The sequence below is a fragment of the Phoxinus phoxinus genome, assembly GCF_949152265.1.
Source record: "Phoxinus phoxinus genome assembly, chromosome: 21".
Classification (NCBI taxonomy): domain Eukaryota; kingdom Metazoa; phylum Chordata; class Actinopteri; order Cypriniformes; family Leuciscidae; genus Phoxinus; species Phoxinus phoxinus.
Window position 1 is genome coordinate 12771408 of NC_136896.1, and position 14251 is coordinate 12785658.

General features: G+C 38.2%; 2 protein-coding genes across 2 annotated transcripts; one reads left to right on the forward strand and one right to left on the reverse strand.

Moving 5' to 3' along the window:
* Positions 1-297: 297 nt before the first annotated feature.
* On the forward strand, positions 298-7445 carry tap2t (transporter associated with antigen processing, subunit type t, teleost specific). The gene is made up of 12 exons (XM_079594811.1): positions 298-580; positions 847-1385; positions 1534-1648; positions 1758-1888; positions 3133-3338; positions 3464-3661; positions 3768-3896; positions 3978-4166; positions 4246-4419; positions 5315-5474; positions 6119-6255; positions 6376-7445. Exons 2-12 carry the CDS (start codon positions 854-856, stop codon positions 6583-6585), a joined length of 2181 nt encoding a protein of 726 aa, XP_079450937.1. The 5' UTR covers positions 298-580; positions 847-853; the 3' UTR covers positions 6586-7445.
* Positions 6680-12270, reverse strand: faap100 (FA core complex associated protein 100). Its single transcript, XM_079594808.1, has 9 exons — positions 11902-12270; positions 11698-11813; positions 9968-10623; positions 9072-9290; positions 8807-8963; positions 7675-8542; positions 7476-7592; positions 7306-7392; positions 6680-6884 (listed from the first exon to the last, which is right to left on the reverse strand). The coding sequence occupies exons 1-9, from the start codon at positions 12046-12048 to the stop codon at positions 6753-6755; spliced, it is 2499 nt and encodes an 832-aa protein (XP_079450934.1). The 5' UTR covers positions 12049-12270; the 3' UTR covers positions 6680-6752.
* Between the last annotated feature and the right edge of the window lie 1981 nt (positions 12271-14251).

A 14251-nucleotide genomic window follows, 5' to 3' on the forward strand; every position in this document is an offset into this window, starting at 1 on the left:
TGAGGAAAAAAATTGGTGCCATGTTTTAAAGCTTTTAAGTGTTAACAACTTACATTCTGCCATACCAAGCACGCTAGTCTAGTTATACTTTTCAAGGCATGGCATAGCGATATCCTCCTAAAACACATGCACAAAACTTACAATATTGATGTTAGTGTGTTTAGAAAATGCCTATAATAATAGCTTTTCCGAATTAAAATCCATGTTTACTATTATGCTCATGAGAGAAACAAAGGGCTGCACTTTCATGAAAAGACAAGATTATTTTAATATATTGGCTAAACAGCGCTCTCTGTTGGCCACTTGAAGAACAAACGAGCGTGACCGGGGTAGCGTAGTACGTCATCCGTCATACGCACTACATACAGTGCTAATTGAGATAAGAACGTGTTGTGCACACCGAGGCTGCCTCGTTTTAAACAAACAATAAGCTTATTCCCATTATTTTCTAAGTCGATTCTTACTATTCTTATGCGCACTGACCTGAAAAACAAACAAACAAAAAACAGTTTTGACATCGCCCACGTGAAAGTGAAACCAAAAGTGATCCTCCGACAAAATGCAAGGAGAACAACTAATGGTAGGAAAACTAAACCCTTATAATGTTTATGCAGATTATGCAATATATTTTAAACTACTTGAGAAGATTATTGCTGTTAAAAACATCCTAAACCAGCCTAAGATGGTTTGCTAGTCTTAGAAGATTTTAAATGGGCTCCGGGATTCTTTAGTTGGTCAGACGAAGCGACCAACTTGCCCATCAGCTAAAACCAACCAAACGACTAGTGTGACAGGGCTATGGAAGCATTCTAGTCTGGTTTATCTGATTCCTCTTTGTTTTCTCAGTTTTAATATGATCTCAAAGGCGTACCCCATACCCAGAGCTGCAGCAGAACATTTCTGTCTGTTGTGCTGTGATCTTGTCATCTGGGCTTGTGTGTGGACAGCACTGCTGTGGCTGGATGGAGAGGGCAGACTGGATCTATGGTGCCTGTGGGCTCTCAGGACCATCAGCTGCGTTGTGCTTTATTCAATAATCACATGTGTCTCTGACAGTCACAGTCAGCCACTCCTGAAGCGCTGGGCAGCCCTACTGAGCTTCCTACCTCCGTTGTTTGATAGCATTCAGACAATCCTTCACGGGACTGGGAGAGGCTTTAGTCCTTTTCCTGATCCTGGGATGGTGATCCTGAGCACTGCTACATCTACTCTCATATATATGGTGTGGGAGATGGTCTTCACACAGGGTGGACCATCTAAGGGTTCCAGGAACCAGAAGAAAGATGAAGAGGCCAGAGCACTCCTAATGAGGGTCATCCACTACTCCAGGCCAGATTATCTTCATCTAGGGGCTGCCTTCCTCTTCCTCAGCCTGGGGGCGCTTTGTGAGTGTTTTTGACTGGTTGAGGAAAGTAAAATATTGTCAGAATTAGTCTGTGATTTTAAATCTAAATCCTGATTTCAGTTAATATTTTGTCTACATAGACAAAACTATTGTAAACTAGATCCAGAGTAATACCTTTTATTTTGTAGTTGAGACATTCATCCCATACTGCATTGGGCAAGTTATTGACATACTGAGTGGAAAGTACCAGCACAACCATTTCTTATGGGCCATTGGACTTATGGCACTGTGTTCACTTGGAAGGTCAGTGTAACATCAATCTAATGCAAAAATCGTACTAAAAACGAATGTCTTCGTGTACAAATTGGTTTTGTTTCTTGCAATTAAAATGTTAAATCATTGTGTCTTTAAGCACTATGTTCACTGGTCTGCGCGGTGGGATGTTCATGTGTAGCCTCAGCAGACTCAACAAGAGAATACGACACCTGTTGTTCCAGAACCTCATGAAGCAGGAGATAGGCTTTTTTGAAGATAATAAACCAGGTATGATGCCTGTTCCTACACTTTGGAAGTTGAAGTTTAGCACTAATTGTCTTTCTATGTAAATAGGGAAGATGAAAATGTACCCCATCTATTTTTATAAATGCATGTTATAGATCTCATGTGTTTCTTTTTTGACCTTGTATTAAGTAATAAGAATGTCATGACTGGACCTTTCAGTGAAAACAACAGACTTCTCTCTGGTGACGTACTGTATGCAGGACGCCAAACTTTAAGTACACTTAAACCCTGACCCAGGAAAGCCTTACTTTTGAGTGCAACACCCACATCTTAAAATCCAATCAACAACCAATACTTAGAATCAAGTCCCCGCCCTACATTTGTAGTTTTTCGATAATTCATTTCACTCGCATGTGCTTCACAATGCGGAAGACCTCATGCTACTTCTGTTTCAGTATGAATTTTTAACACTACAAGCGCTGCAATTAAAAAACACAGTGTCAAGTAAACCCCATAGTCTAAGTCATAGAACTGCTTCTTGTAGATGTTGGCGAGAAAGATGTTTCTTGAGTTTGTACTGATGTCAAACTGAATAGGTTCAAAGTACAGAAGAGAGCTGAAGGCTTATGCCCGGTGCACATTGTATGATTTTGAGCAGACGAAAGATGACCAATCGTGGTGATTTCTGTGGTTTTGTTTCTAAACGGTGGTCCTACAATGTACAGTGAGAGAGGTTCAAAGACAGTCTTGCGACCAAAGATAGCCTGCGATAATTTTCTGACAGTGTCAGAAATTTTCCTTGATCATCTCAGTGTGTTTAATGCTACTACCTACGTTTTCTGACTAGCCAATTGTATGCAACATGAAATGGCGTATTGATGATCACCTTTTCCGCAAATTTACGTTTCTGTAGTTTACATGAAGACGATAACTGTATCATTTTCAAAAATGTCCACTTTGAATCACATCCAAAATGCATACAAAGTTTTCAGTTTTTAGTTGAAAATGGTGTCATGTAAACAGCCCCTAAAACTAAACAAGACAAAGAAACAGAATGACCGTGACATGGGGTGTTTGAAGACCATTTCACGTTTCTAATCATACCCACTATGTTTTTGTGTGTTCACATAGGAAGTTTCACCAAGTTTTATACCAAGTAAAAAAAAAAAAAAGAGATTGCATTCTGCTGCATATTTCAGTATTAAGAGTAGACAAAGCTACAAAATTGTGCATATGTGATAATATAGCCATTATTTAATATCATGACAATTTTTTCTCTCTTACAGGTAGTCTCACATCACGTTTAATCTCTGACACTGATAAAATGGGACGTTCTGTGGCCATGAATGTGAATGTGTTACTGCGAAGCCTGGTGAAGACATGCGGCATGCTGTACTTCATGCTGAGCCTGTCCTGGCAGTTAACCCTCCTTACATGCATTGAAATGCCACTTCTTGCATTCATTCAGAACTCATACAACAACTTCTCCCAGGTAAGTAACCCTCCTCAAGTTGGTTTCCTTTATATTTGTACAAAGCTTAGGCTTTTCCTAACGGCCTATCCTAACGTTTTGGGGTAGACCATAATTAATTCATAATGCCTCACATTCCTGATCAGAAAACATCCAAAGAGCTTCAGGACTGTAATGCAGAGACTACAGAGTTGGCGTCGTCTGTCATTGGGTCGATGAAGACTGTGCGCAGTTTTAAGGCAGAGCATCACGAACAGCAGCGATATGAACAGACTCTCAACAGGAAGCTCCAGGTTTTGAGGCGTAAAGGTGTCTACAGTGCAATTCATCTCTTGATACGCAGGGTAAATCATATACAGTCCTAAGCGGCATTCACTGTTCTCCTTAGTAGAAATTGTGTTATAGTTAATTGATTCATACAAATGGCTATCTTCTTGCATTGCATTTTAGTTCATTACAGTGGGCTTGAAGGTAGCAATGCTGTTCCAAGGCCGAAATCTCATCTCGTCTGGACAGCTTAGCAATGGCAGCCTTCTTGCGTTTGTGTTCTATCAGAAGGACATGGTGACCAACATGAGGGTAAGATGGCCAGGTAAATTTTACAGTATTATGACTCCTCATTCAGATGAGACTAACTTCTGGCCATAATTATATTCTCAGCATCTTGTATATGTCTATGGAGACATGCTGAATACTGTGGGATCAGCAGTGAAGGTGTTCCAGTTGCTCGATAGGAAGCCTCAGTTGAGAGAGGCAGGCCATCTGGCTCCAGAGAAGCTTAAGGGAAGAATAACCTTTGAAAAGGTCACCTTTTCCTACCAATCCCGTCCTGATCAAATGGCCCTTAAGGTACGTTTTTTGTTTATTCCGCAAAAGCTAATCATAGAACTAATGTGATTTACATGTAATCATTGTTGAATTGTTGCAGTCTGTTACATTGGAATTGAGTCCAGGAAAGCTGACGGCATTGGTAGGGCCCTCTGGTGGTGGGAAGAGCTCTTGCGTCTGCTTGCTCCAGAGATTCTATGATCCACAGGAGGGTGAGATGTTCCTGGATGGAGAACCTCTGTACCGTTACCAACACCAGTATTTGCATCAAAAGGCAAGAATTGATTCACCAGCATTTACAACCATATAACTCCAGGAGCCAGTTGTTCCAAAAATTTAGTCTGGATCAGAATGATCTGGATTTGGAAATACCATGTTTTGCTATCCAGGATTAGGTAATCCATTTTACTTTTGCGTCAGTTTTTCAATGCAAAATTTGAATTGGATCACCCTGATCCAGATACACACTTTTTCAGATTAACAAATCTGGATTACTAGTGCTCTACAGAGCCCCTAAAGGGACATGCTGATATAAATAATATGAGATAGGGGAAAAAATGCAATGCTTTTGCGTTCGCATTTTTGACTGGTTCATCTCTTATGATTGTGACAATGTGGTTTACAAACAGTGATAAAAAATTCTTTAAATTAAATATATTTTTTTGTCTGATATTTCCAGCTGTTTGGGGATTATTTTATGGCGCCAAAATCTTTTTTACTTTACTGTTGGCTGCCGAAAGGCTTAATAAGAAGCCTAATGTCTATTTATAATTTATTACTTTAACAGTTAAACTAATCAAGAAAAAAAAATATATATTTTTACAATTTGAAAGTTTTATTACTTTTTTGTTCCTGAAATCCACCCTTCTGCTGGGATCAGTATAATCCTGATTTTTTATTTAAATCAAATGTATCCCAATCTTCCTAAAAAATATTTAATCCAGATCTAAACCAAGATTGGATTTTGGGATCTAATCCGATTTCAGAATCTTTTTTTCTTTTGAACGACATATATTCAAGATTTGATACAATCCAATAACCGAAATCTGATCAGATAACTTTCGAACAACTGGCCCCAGGAGAGATGTGAATACATTAAATTCCATTGGATGGTTTGGTGAAACTAGTAGTTTATAAAACTACAGATTATTCTCTTTCATTTGGCTCAGGTGGCGATGGTATCCCAGGATCCTGTGCTTTTCTCTGGCTCTGTGAGATATAATATTGAATACGGTTTGCAGGACTGCACACTTGAAAGAGTAGAAGCAGCTGCTCGTAAAGCCAATGCACACAACTTCATATGCAAATTGGAACAGGGATACAACACAGGTAGATATAACTAAAGAGGCACCGATATTAAAATTATGTCTGATACTAATGAGCTGTGAACTATTTTCATGTAATAGCCATTATCATATATTTATACTTTTTTTTGTCAAAATAAAAAAATAATACTGACTCACATTATACTGTTCCATATGAAAAATGGATATTCATTTTGAGATTTGCTAAAGAATGTTATTAGTTTTTTTGAAGATTGATTTGAAAGGGTTAGTTCACCCAAAAATGAAAATTCTGTCATTAATTACTCACACTCATGTCTTTCCAAACACATAAGACCTTCGTTCATCTTCAGAACAAAAATGACTATCTTTTTGATGAAATCCAAGAGCTTTTTGATCCTCTATAGACAGCTACGCAACTACCACATTGACGCTTCAAATCGAATTGAGTTGTTTAGTCCAATTTTTCGATCGCTTTATATGATGAACAGATTTAAATTAGTCTTTTATTCACATATAAACATTGATCAGCGAACATAAACAGAATCTCAACCAAACCTGCTTAACGCACGCCAAGCAAACACGCTTGAGCTTCTATTTTATATTTATACGGATATTTGTGACATGGCACTGATATGTGCATCCCTAAAAATAAATCGAGTTGGTTAAATTTGAATGCTTTTTCTGTAGATGTTGGCGAGTGTGGCGACCAGCTGTCGGCAGGGCAGAAGCAGTGCATTGCTATAGCCAGAGCTCTGATAAGGGACCCACAGATTCTTATCTTGGATGAAGCCACCAGCCACATGGACTGCAGCACACAACAAGCAGTACGAACTCTTCTGGAATTAATACTAAATCTGCACAGTAATTATTTTTAAGCTGCAGTAACATGCTAAATTCTGAGGTTTTCCCCATTTATAATGTCTATTCATGATCTTATTTCCCAGGTTCAAGATGTGCTCAATAGCATAACGGATCAGACAGTGCTGGTAATAGCTCATCGTTTGGAGACTGTAGAGAAAGCAGACCACATTATCTTCATGGAGGAAGGTGAAGTCGTGGAGCAGGGAACACACCGGCAGCTCATGGCCAAAGAAGGAAGATACCATCGGCTCAGAGAAAAGCTTTTCAATCTGGAGGCACAACCAGTTGGCTAAAGTATCAGATTTGTGGATAGATTTTACAGAGTCTTCAGTACACACTCACAGACATGGGACACAAAAAGGAAAGCATGGGCTTTGTATCTTAAAAGTAAAACAGTATGAAACAACCTCTACTGTATTACAAAATATATGTTATACACAATTTCGTGTGTGTAGTTAAATCAGAGAATGACCAGTGGGTTTGCCCTCAGCTGTAGAAAAATGCGGAACAAGATCTCTGAGCTCTTATCCGTCTTCATTGTGCCACCAAGAGCTGCTTGATTTTGAGCATCCTGGAGATCTTTATAAAGAGACTGAGAAAAAAAAAAAAAAAATGTTAGTACTGAATTAAGCAAACCTGATTGATTGTTTGATATATGTGAATAAAATACGAATCACAGAGTAAAGGTGCAGCCAGAAATGTTGCAGGCAAAAAAATAAATAAATCCATTGTCAATAGCGTAGCGACACATGAAGCCCTCATGCCGAACTCCAGATTAAAAACAGGTAGGGGTGTGTGTGTGTGTGCGCAAATGTAAAAGTCTGCATGACTATAATAGAATGGGTACCTTTTTCAGTTTGATAAGGTTGAAGATTTGAAAATATTTTTTTGCAACAAAAATTGCCGAGCAACGGTAAATGAGATGGCAGATCATGGCACCTTTAGACTTTAATGCAAATGGTGTAATTAAGCATGCAATAATGAACAAATAAAATGAAGAGAATCAGATCTACCTCAACGTGCCGTACAGCTTCACACAAGCTCTGTGCTTTTAACTGCTTTGTATGGCAACATTTTACAGTCGAGTCTCTCAACAAGACCTGTTGAAAAAGTCATGATCCCCAAATCAGATTCAATTGTAAGTCCATGTTAGAAAAATATAAATATTTCATTGTAAAAGTACCTGTAGGCGCCTCAGAATGGCATGATGCAGTCCACACACCGCTGCCACAGATGTACTCTCCACCCGAATCTCCAGGACTTCAAGAGGTCCTTCAGAGCATAAATCTCCCAGTGTCACCTTGAGGAAACACACAAGTAGATCATTCTAAATGGTAGACTTCATGATCATACATGAGTAATGAGTAGTATAAGACCAGCACCTCTTTGGCCATAATCTTGACAGAACATCCATCTGGGCTGTAGGCACAAACCACTGGACTTTGTACAGACTTTGTTTGTCCCTTCACCTCAGGTGATACCAACCAGTTTAGCACAGACACACATGTTTCTGAACTGCTGGTTACTGAGATGTGCAGTTTGGCCTTTAGAAGCTCGGTTGATACTCTGATCAGCACTGCAACGGGTCCTGACTTGGAAGTTGTATCAGAATCTTTGGTTAACGCTCCCCTGGCACGCAGGAAGGCTTGAATGCCATCCTTGACACTGTCGTGTCTGATGTTACCATGAGAAATTGATCCCTCTAGCCTTAAAGCATCAAGCCAATCCACTATTAAAGAATTCAAAGGTGCACTGATGGAGCCCATCTCTGTTAGGAGCTGGGAAACACCAAGAGAAGATGCTTCAGGGCTAAACAGACTGGAGAGGGAGAAGGTGAGAGAACAGTAGACCTTCACTGGCAGAGACAGCCCATCAACGGTTTCAAGAGGAATGGTTACATCCAGTTTCTGATCAGAATCCAGTTTCCTCAATGGGAATGAGTATGTCCTGGATGAGCTCTCAATATTTGAATATTGGGATAATGGGTGGACCTGAATGCATAGAGTCCAGCCATGTTCCAATGTACATCCACTTGAATTTTCAAGCACACATGTAAGAGTCAAAGAGTCTCTTTGGAGCAATGAGCTCCATCTAGCCACACCATGACAGCTGATCGGATGTTTGGTGCCCATATTAAACTTTTTTTCATTCCCATGAGTGTCCAACAGTAGGCTGGAAACATTTATGACTTGATTCAGACGTTTGAGAGACTCATTTTTCTCCTGAAGCTTGTGTTTCAAGGATTCTGCCCTGCAGAAGACAGTAAAAAAAGGGTCAATGACGTGACACTTGTTTAGGTCTCTCTATTAATTTATTTTTAAAAAAAACTAAAAAAAAACAGTGACTTGTATATTAAAAAAGAGAAACCCACATGAATACAAAGAGTACAGAACTTTTAAATTAGATTTTTAAAAGATTCTCTATCACTGACACATTGACTCAAAATGTGACATTTAGCTTTAGGCATTGGAAAATCAGAAGTTTTCTTTTTTTATGATGAGGCATGAAACAGACCTCTCCCAGATGTTTCCGATGGAAGCCAGGAGGTCCTTCACTCTCTGGCCTGCTAGAGATGGAGGTAACCTGGGCACATTTCCCTTTTCAGATGCTTGAGGAAGGTTCACTCGAAGCAGTCTTCCACTCAAAGATATGCCAATAAGCTGCACAGATCCTTATAATTCAAATACAAACAATTTGCGTTAGTGACTTAAGAATTAAAGCACTTAAAAGCCTGGTAAACAGCATAGAGATTGATCAGAATGCAATGCATGCACCGTACCTGTAGGATTAGTATATGGCCGAGCAAGTGCTATAACCCTGCATACACCAAGACTGTCTGAGGTCAGAGCTTGCAGCTGGGACTCAGTTCCTGTGGCTTCTGATGAAGATATTGTGGTGAACTGAAGTGTGTGTAGGTCATTGAGAGAACTGTAGTACAGCCGTTTATCATCAACACAAACACACAGCACTGGTCCTCGTACACTATGCTCATTGAAGCCTGTAAAATGTGAATTTAACACAGATTACCAAAACTGATCTATAATTTATTCAAAATCATTGAATAAATAAAGCATTGCTGCAACTGTCCTGATATCAAAATGAAAAAAAAAAAAAAAGTGAATTCTTGAATAGAAAACCAATAGTTTGACATCATGTATTATTATTTCTTAGAAAAAAATATTTTAACAAAACTGCTTATTGATTTATTTGTCTGGTTGTAAAATTTCTAATTGTAAAATATCATGTGGTGCAACTTCCCAAAATCATAATTATTTTGATGAATGAATCGTAATTATATTTACAAAGTCATGATATCAATAAAAAAGCCTTGAAAAATATATTTTAAACTTCGTTGAATATAATGTGTTGTGTACACTATTCAAGATGTAAGGAAATATTTATTACTCTTTTTTTTCTATTTGATGGTTACACCACATGACATTTTTTCAGACATTAAACTAAAACATCTTAATGGTATAAAGTTTTTCGAAACAATATGAAACCAGTACAAAAAAAAAAAGGGGTACATTTAAAAAAAAAAAAATTTAAACTTTTTTTAAAAGATCTTTTCTTTATTGTCGGCACTCTAATATCTCATTGACTATCAAATCAAGCAAATAAACACTTTTGCAAAGGCAAAAATGTGTAATAAAAGCACTTTCATTTCATTCTTACTATAATCTGCCTCTTTTCCTTCAGAGCTTGCTTGTTTACTTCTGACCATTAGAAGTTTGCCTCTTTGACCAACTGCGATGAGACACTGAGGTCCGTGCTCTCCAGAGACGCAGGTTCCGACAAATACGATTGGCTGCTCTAAGCTCTGAAGGACTCTGATTGGAGATCTCTGCTCTCCTCTTGGACCAGCCAGGGTGGGGACGAGCAAAGGAAAGCAGCAAATACGTCCATCAGGTAAACCACATAGAATGACTGGAGAATTGACTAAAGAGGCATCCACTCCAAATAAGAGCCTGAAAAGACGGGGCTCAAGATAAGGATGGAGGTCAGACTGTTGAGCGCTGACTGACGTGGAAGCTTTAGGGTAGATGCAAGTCAGCACTGGAGAACAGTTCACACTTTTTTCTTTTTCAGTTATGTTTAAATGGCATGAGTTTACAGTTGCAACCTGGAAACATGCAAGTTTACGAAGAGGTCTGGATCCAGGCTCTTCATAGAGATCAAAACTCCAGATGGACTTGTGAAGACTAAGAGTCACGAGGATCTTCTCGACTATGATGAATGCTTGCAAACTGGCATTTTTCAGGACAATGGAATCATCTGATACAATATTCAGCACACGGTCAGGACTTTTGCTCGCCAGGACAGAGGAAGAACTAGTAAAAAAGAAGCATGAAAAACAAATTATATATATATATATATAATAATAAAAAAATCCACAAAATAGTGACTAAAGAAAATCTAAAGATCCAATGAAATTGCTTGACGAATGCAGTTTTCCTTCATGTAATGACGCATTTATGGACACATTTCCGAGAGAAATTTCCTTACAGCAACTCGGCTAGGAAAATTCACATAAAATGACTGGATGACTGTATTTTATTTATGTTGTAGAAAAAAAAAAAAAAGTTTATTCTAAATGTGAATTGATCCAGTTTGCTAAACCCCACCCCCCTTTATAACTGTTGCTGACCAGTTCTGAAATGATTGGACAAAACAAAACAAATCTGTTGAAATATAAAGATTAAGAACTTTATTTGCTACGAGTGAGTTATAGCATGAATTATATCTTTCTGTCCCTCCATAGATAGCTACACAACTACCACTTAGACACTTCAAAAAGTTCATAAAGAGATCGTAAAACTAATCGTATGAATTGAGCGGTTAAGTCCAACATTTTCTGAAGAGACATGATATTTTTATATGATGAACAGATTGAATTTAGGCTTTTATACACGTAAAATTTCTTCAACTCGCACATCAGTTATCAGTTAAATGGAAGCTCAAGCATGTTCGCTTGACGTGCGAGAACCAATGAGGTTCATTCTTGGGTTATGGAGCACGTTTGAGCTTCCACAAGAGGTTTGTTCTCGTACGTCGAGAAGGTTTATATAATTTATATGTAAATAAAAGCCTAAATTCAATCTGTTCATATAAAGCGATAGTCTCTTCAGAAAATGTGGACTAAACCACTCAATTCATATGGATTAGTTTTACAATCTCTTCATTAACTTTTTGAAGTGTCAAAGTGGTAGTTCAGTTGCATAGCAGTCAATGGAGAGAGAAATCTCTCAGATTTAATCAAAGATATCTTAATTTGTGTTCCGAAGATGAACTAAAGTCTTACGGGTTTGGAACGACATGAGGGGGAGTATGACAGAACTTTCATTTTTGGATGAACCATTTAAGTGATCTAAGAAATATGGTAAGGCAGATATTACTAACGTTACCTGAGCTGTGGTAGAGGGGTGCAGTAAAGCCCACCGTTCGCGCAAAGTGCATAAAGCCGATATTTATCGTCACTTAATGCCAAATTGGTCACTGAAGCTTCAAACTGCATCACGGTCTGAAAAAAAACATGTATTGAGTAAGCTTGCAGGAAAGTAGCCTGGTAGAGTATAATAACACAAAAGTTAAAACAAACATGCACTTGCCGTGACTCTCCGCTCCTCAACATTGAATACGAGCACATCTCTGTGTCCGCAGGCCAAGAAAAGGTTCGTGTCGTCCAGTATGATGCGCACTGAGTGTGACTGACAGTCACTGAACTCAGACAGATACTCCACACTGCACCGCTCCATTATATGATGTCACTCAGGTCTGTTTACATTCTCCTCGGAGTTTACTCCAAATTAAAAGACTCTTTCGTTTCGAACGTGAACATAGTTCTCAGATTTAACCACATAACAGAAATGCTCGCGACTATTCATAACTTTTTTTCACTCACCCGCCGCCTCAACAGTGACCAATGATGATCTTCCTCTTCTGTTTTTTAACTAGTCAGATTAAGTACACTGCCATCTACCGGAGATTCCGGACATTGTTACTACATTCAAACACGTCCAACAAAGTATTTTCAAAAGTGCAGAGACTAACGTTTACTTAAGGGACTCATTATTAGAATGTTTGACTAAACGTTGGACAACATTCAGTTGCTGTGTTTACGGCCTTTACATTTTAATAAAAAATACAATAATGAATAGCTAAATAAAGGGTATAAACAAATAATAATATATTTTTAATATAGCTTACTGCAAATGAGTTAAATATTCATTTTGCATTATCTTGCAGACTGTTAATTACTGAATTAATATTTGACTTAAATTAAAGTTAAATTAAACTGATCATATCTATACACAAAAGAAAAAGTCATAGCTTCATCCTTAATTCATGGGATCCAGATTCCAGGCTATAAAGCGCTTAAACTCTCCTTTGTTGCCCCAAATCCCCAATGAAATGTTACCATAGTTCATAGGCAGATTCCAGATATTAACTGTAAGATCATGACACAGCATGCTCCTCATTATGGTTTTATGGTTTCTACAATAACAACAACAAAATAATAATATAACTAATAGGCCTATGGTATTTAGAATGAAAAAAAACTTAAACACACAAAAACAACTTCTACAAGTGACTTATGCTTTATATGGCCTAATGTTTAACTAGTAAGATTAATATAGCCTATACAACATTTATACGGTGTTAAGTCTAGGGTGGTGCGCGCGCGCTCTCTCTCTCTCTCTCTCTCTCTCTCTCTCTCTCTGACTCACTAAGTGATAATTCAAATATTAATTGTGTTTGTCAGGAGCTGATTAGATGTGCAATGTTGCACTATTGAGAAAACACTTCTTAAAAGTGAATTGATTTCTGTAAATCTAGTGATCAAATACTGTGTGTGGGTCTCAGTTTTCAGCGATAGGCACATGGCTGGTCTTTTCTGAACATAGGCCTATAAGCACGAGTTGTAAAAAAAAAAAAAAAAAGAGGAAAATTTAAAATAATAAAGTAGAATCAATGAATTATGAATAATTTACTACCATTGTGACTGTAGTCTGATTACGAGTATTGAATAAATATAGGCCTACTTAAAGCTGCAGTCTGTAACATTTTTTTGTGTTGAAAATTTATATTTACATTTATTACAGTATTTTTGAATTGCTAAAACACTAAAATCCATTCTCTGAACCCAATGCTCAGTGGCCTAACCCCATTTGTCGAATCAGTCACTTTGTAGGCAAAACCTTAAACAAGTTCAGGTAGTTAAGACACTGTTTGCAAATGTCATCCACTCTTTTTGCAAATCTCTAAACACATTCTTACTCACTAAAACACATTTTGCACTGTGTTGCAAAATGGTAAATACATGTGGCAAAAGTTAAACACAACTACAACACAGCCGTCATCGTTTACACACAACAACTCAAAATTGTTCACACTTGTTTCTAATGATGTGATCAAATCAGTTGTCTAGAATATAAGCCAGTACAGGTGGCCCAGGTACATTGAGTGTTGATACCACAATGGATGGAAACAATGTGAGAGGCAGAGGAGGAAGAGGAGGAAGATGAGGAAGAGGAGGAAGATGATGAAGAGGAGGAAGAGTTCGAGTAAGAGGTGGTGGACGAGGAGGAAGAGTACAAGGACAACGAAGAGCAAGACCAAGAATAGTAATTTCAGATCAAATTCGGGCAACTGTGATAGACCATGTTCTTGTTCATGGAATGACAATGAGGGAAGCAGGACAAAGAGTACAACCCGAAAAGAGTTTTTCTCTGCGTGGCGATGGAAGGTCTATGACCGTAACCCATATACAAGGGTAAATCTTTTACAGGCAATGAATTTGGCCTATGATATAGGTGTGGAGTGTTGTCAAGGCTGGATCCGACACACGAGAGGGTTCTTCCCACGTCGCTGAGGCAGAATGAGTCTCTCATTGACTTTGATTTTGCAATTGCACAATATTTTGTGTAATACGCTTTTCATTTAGAGTTGTCTTTGTTG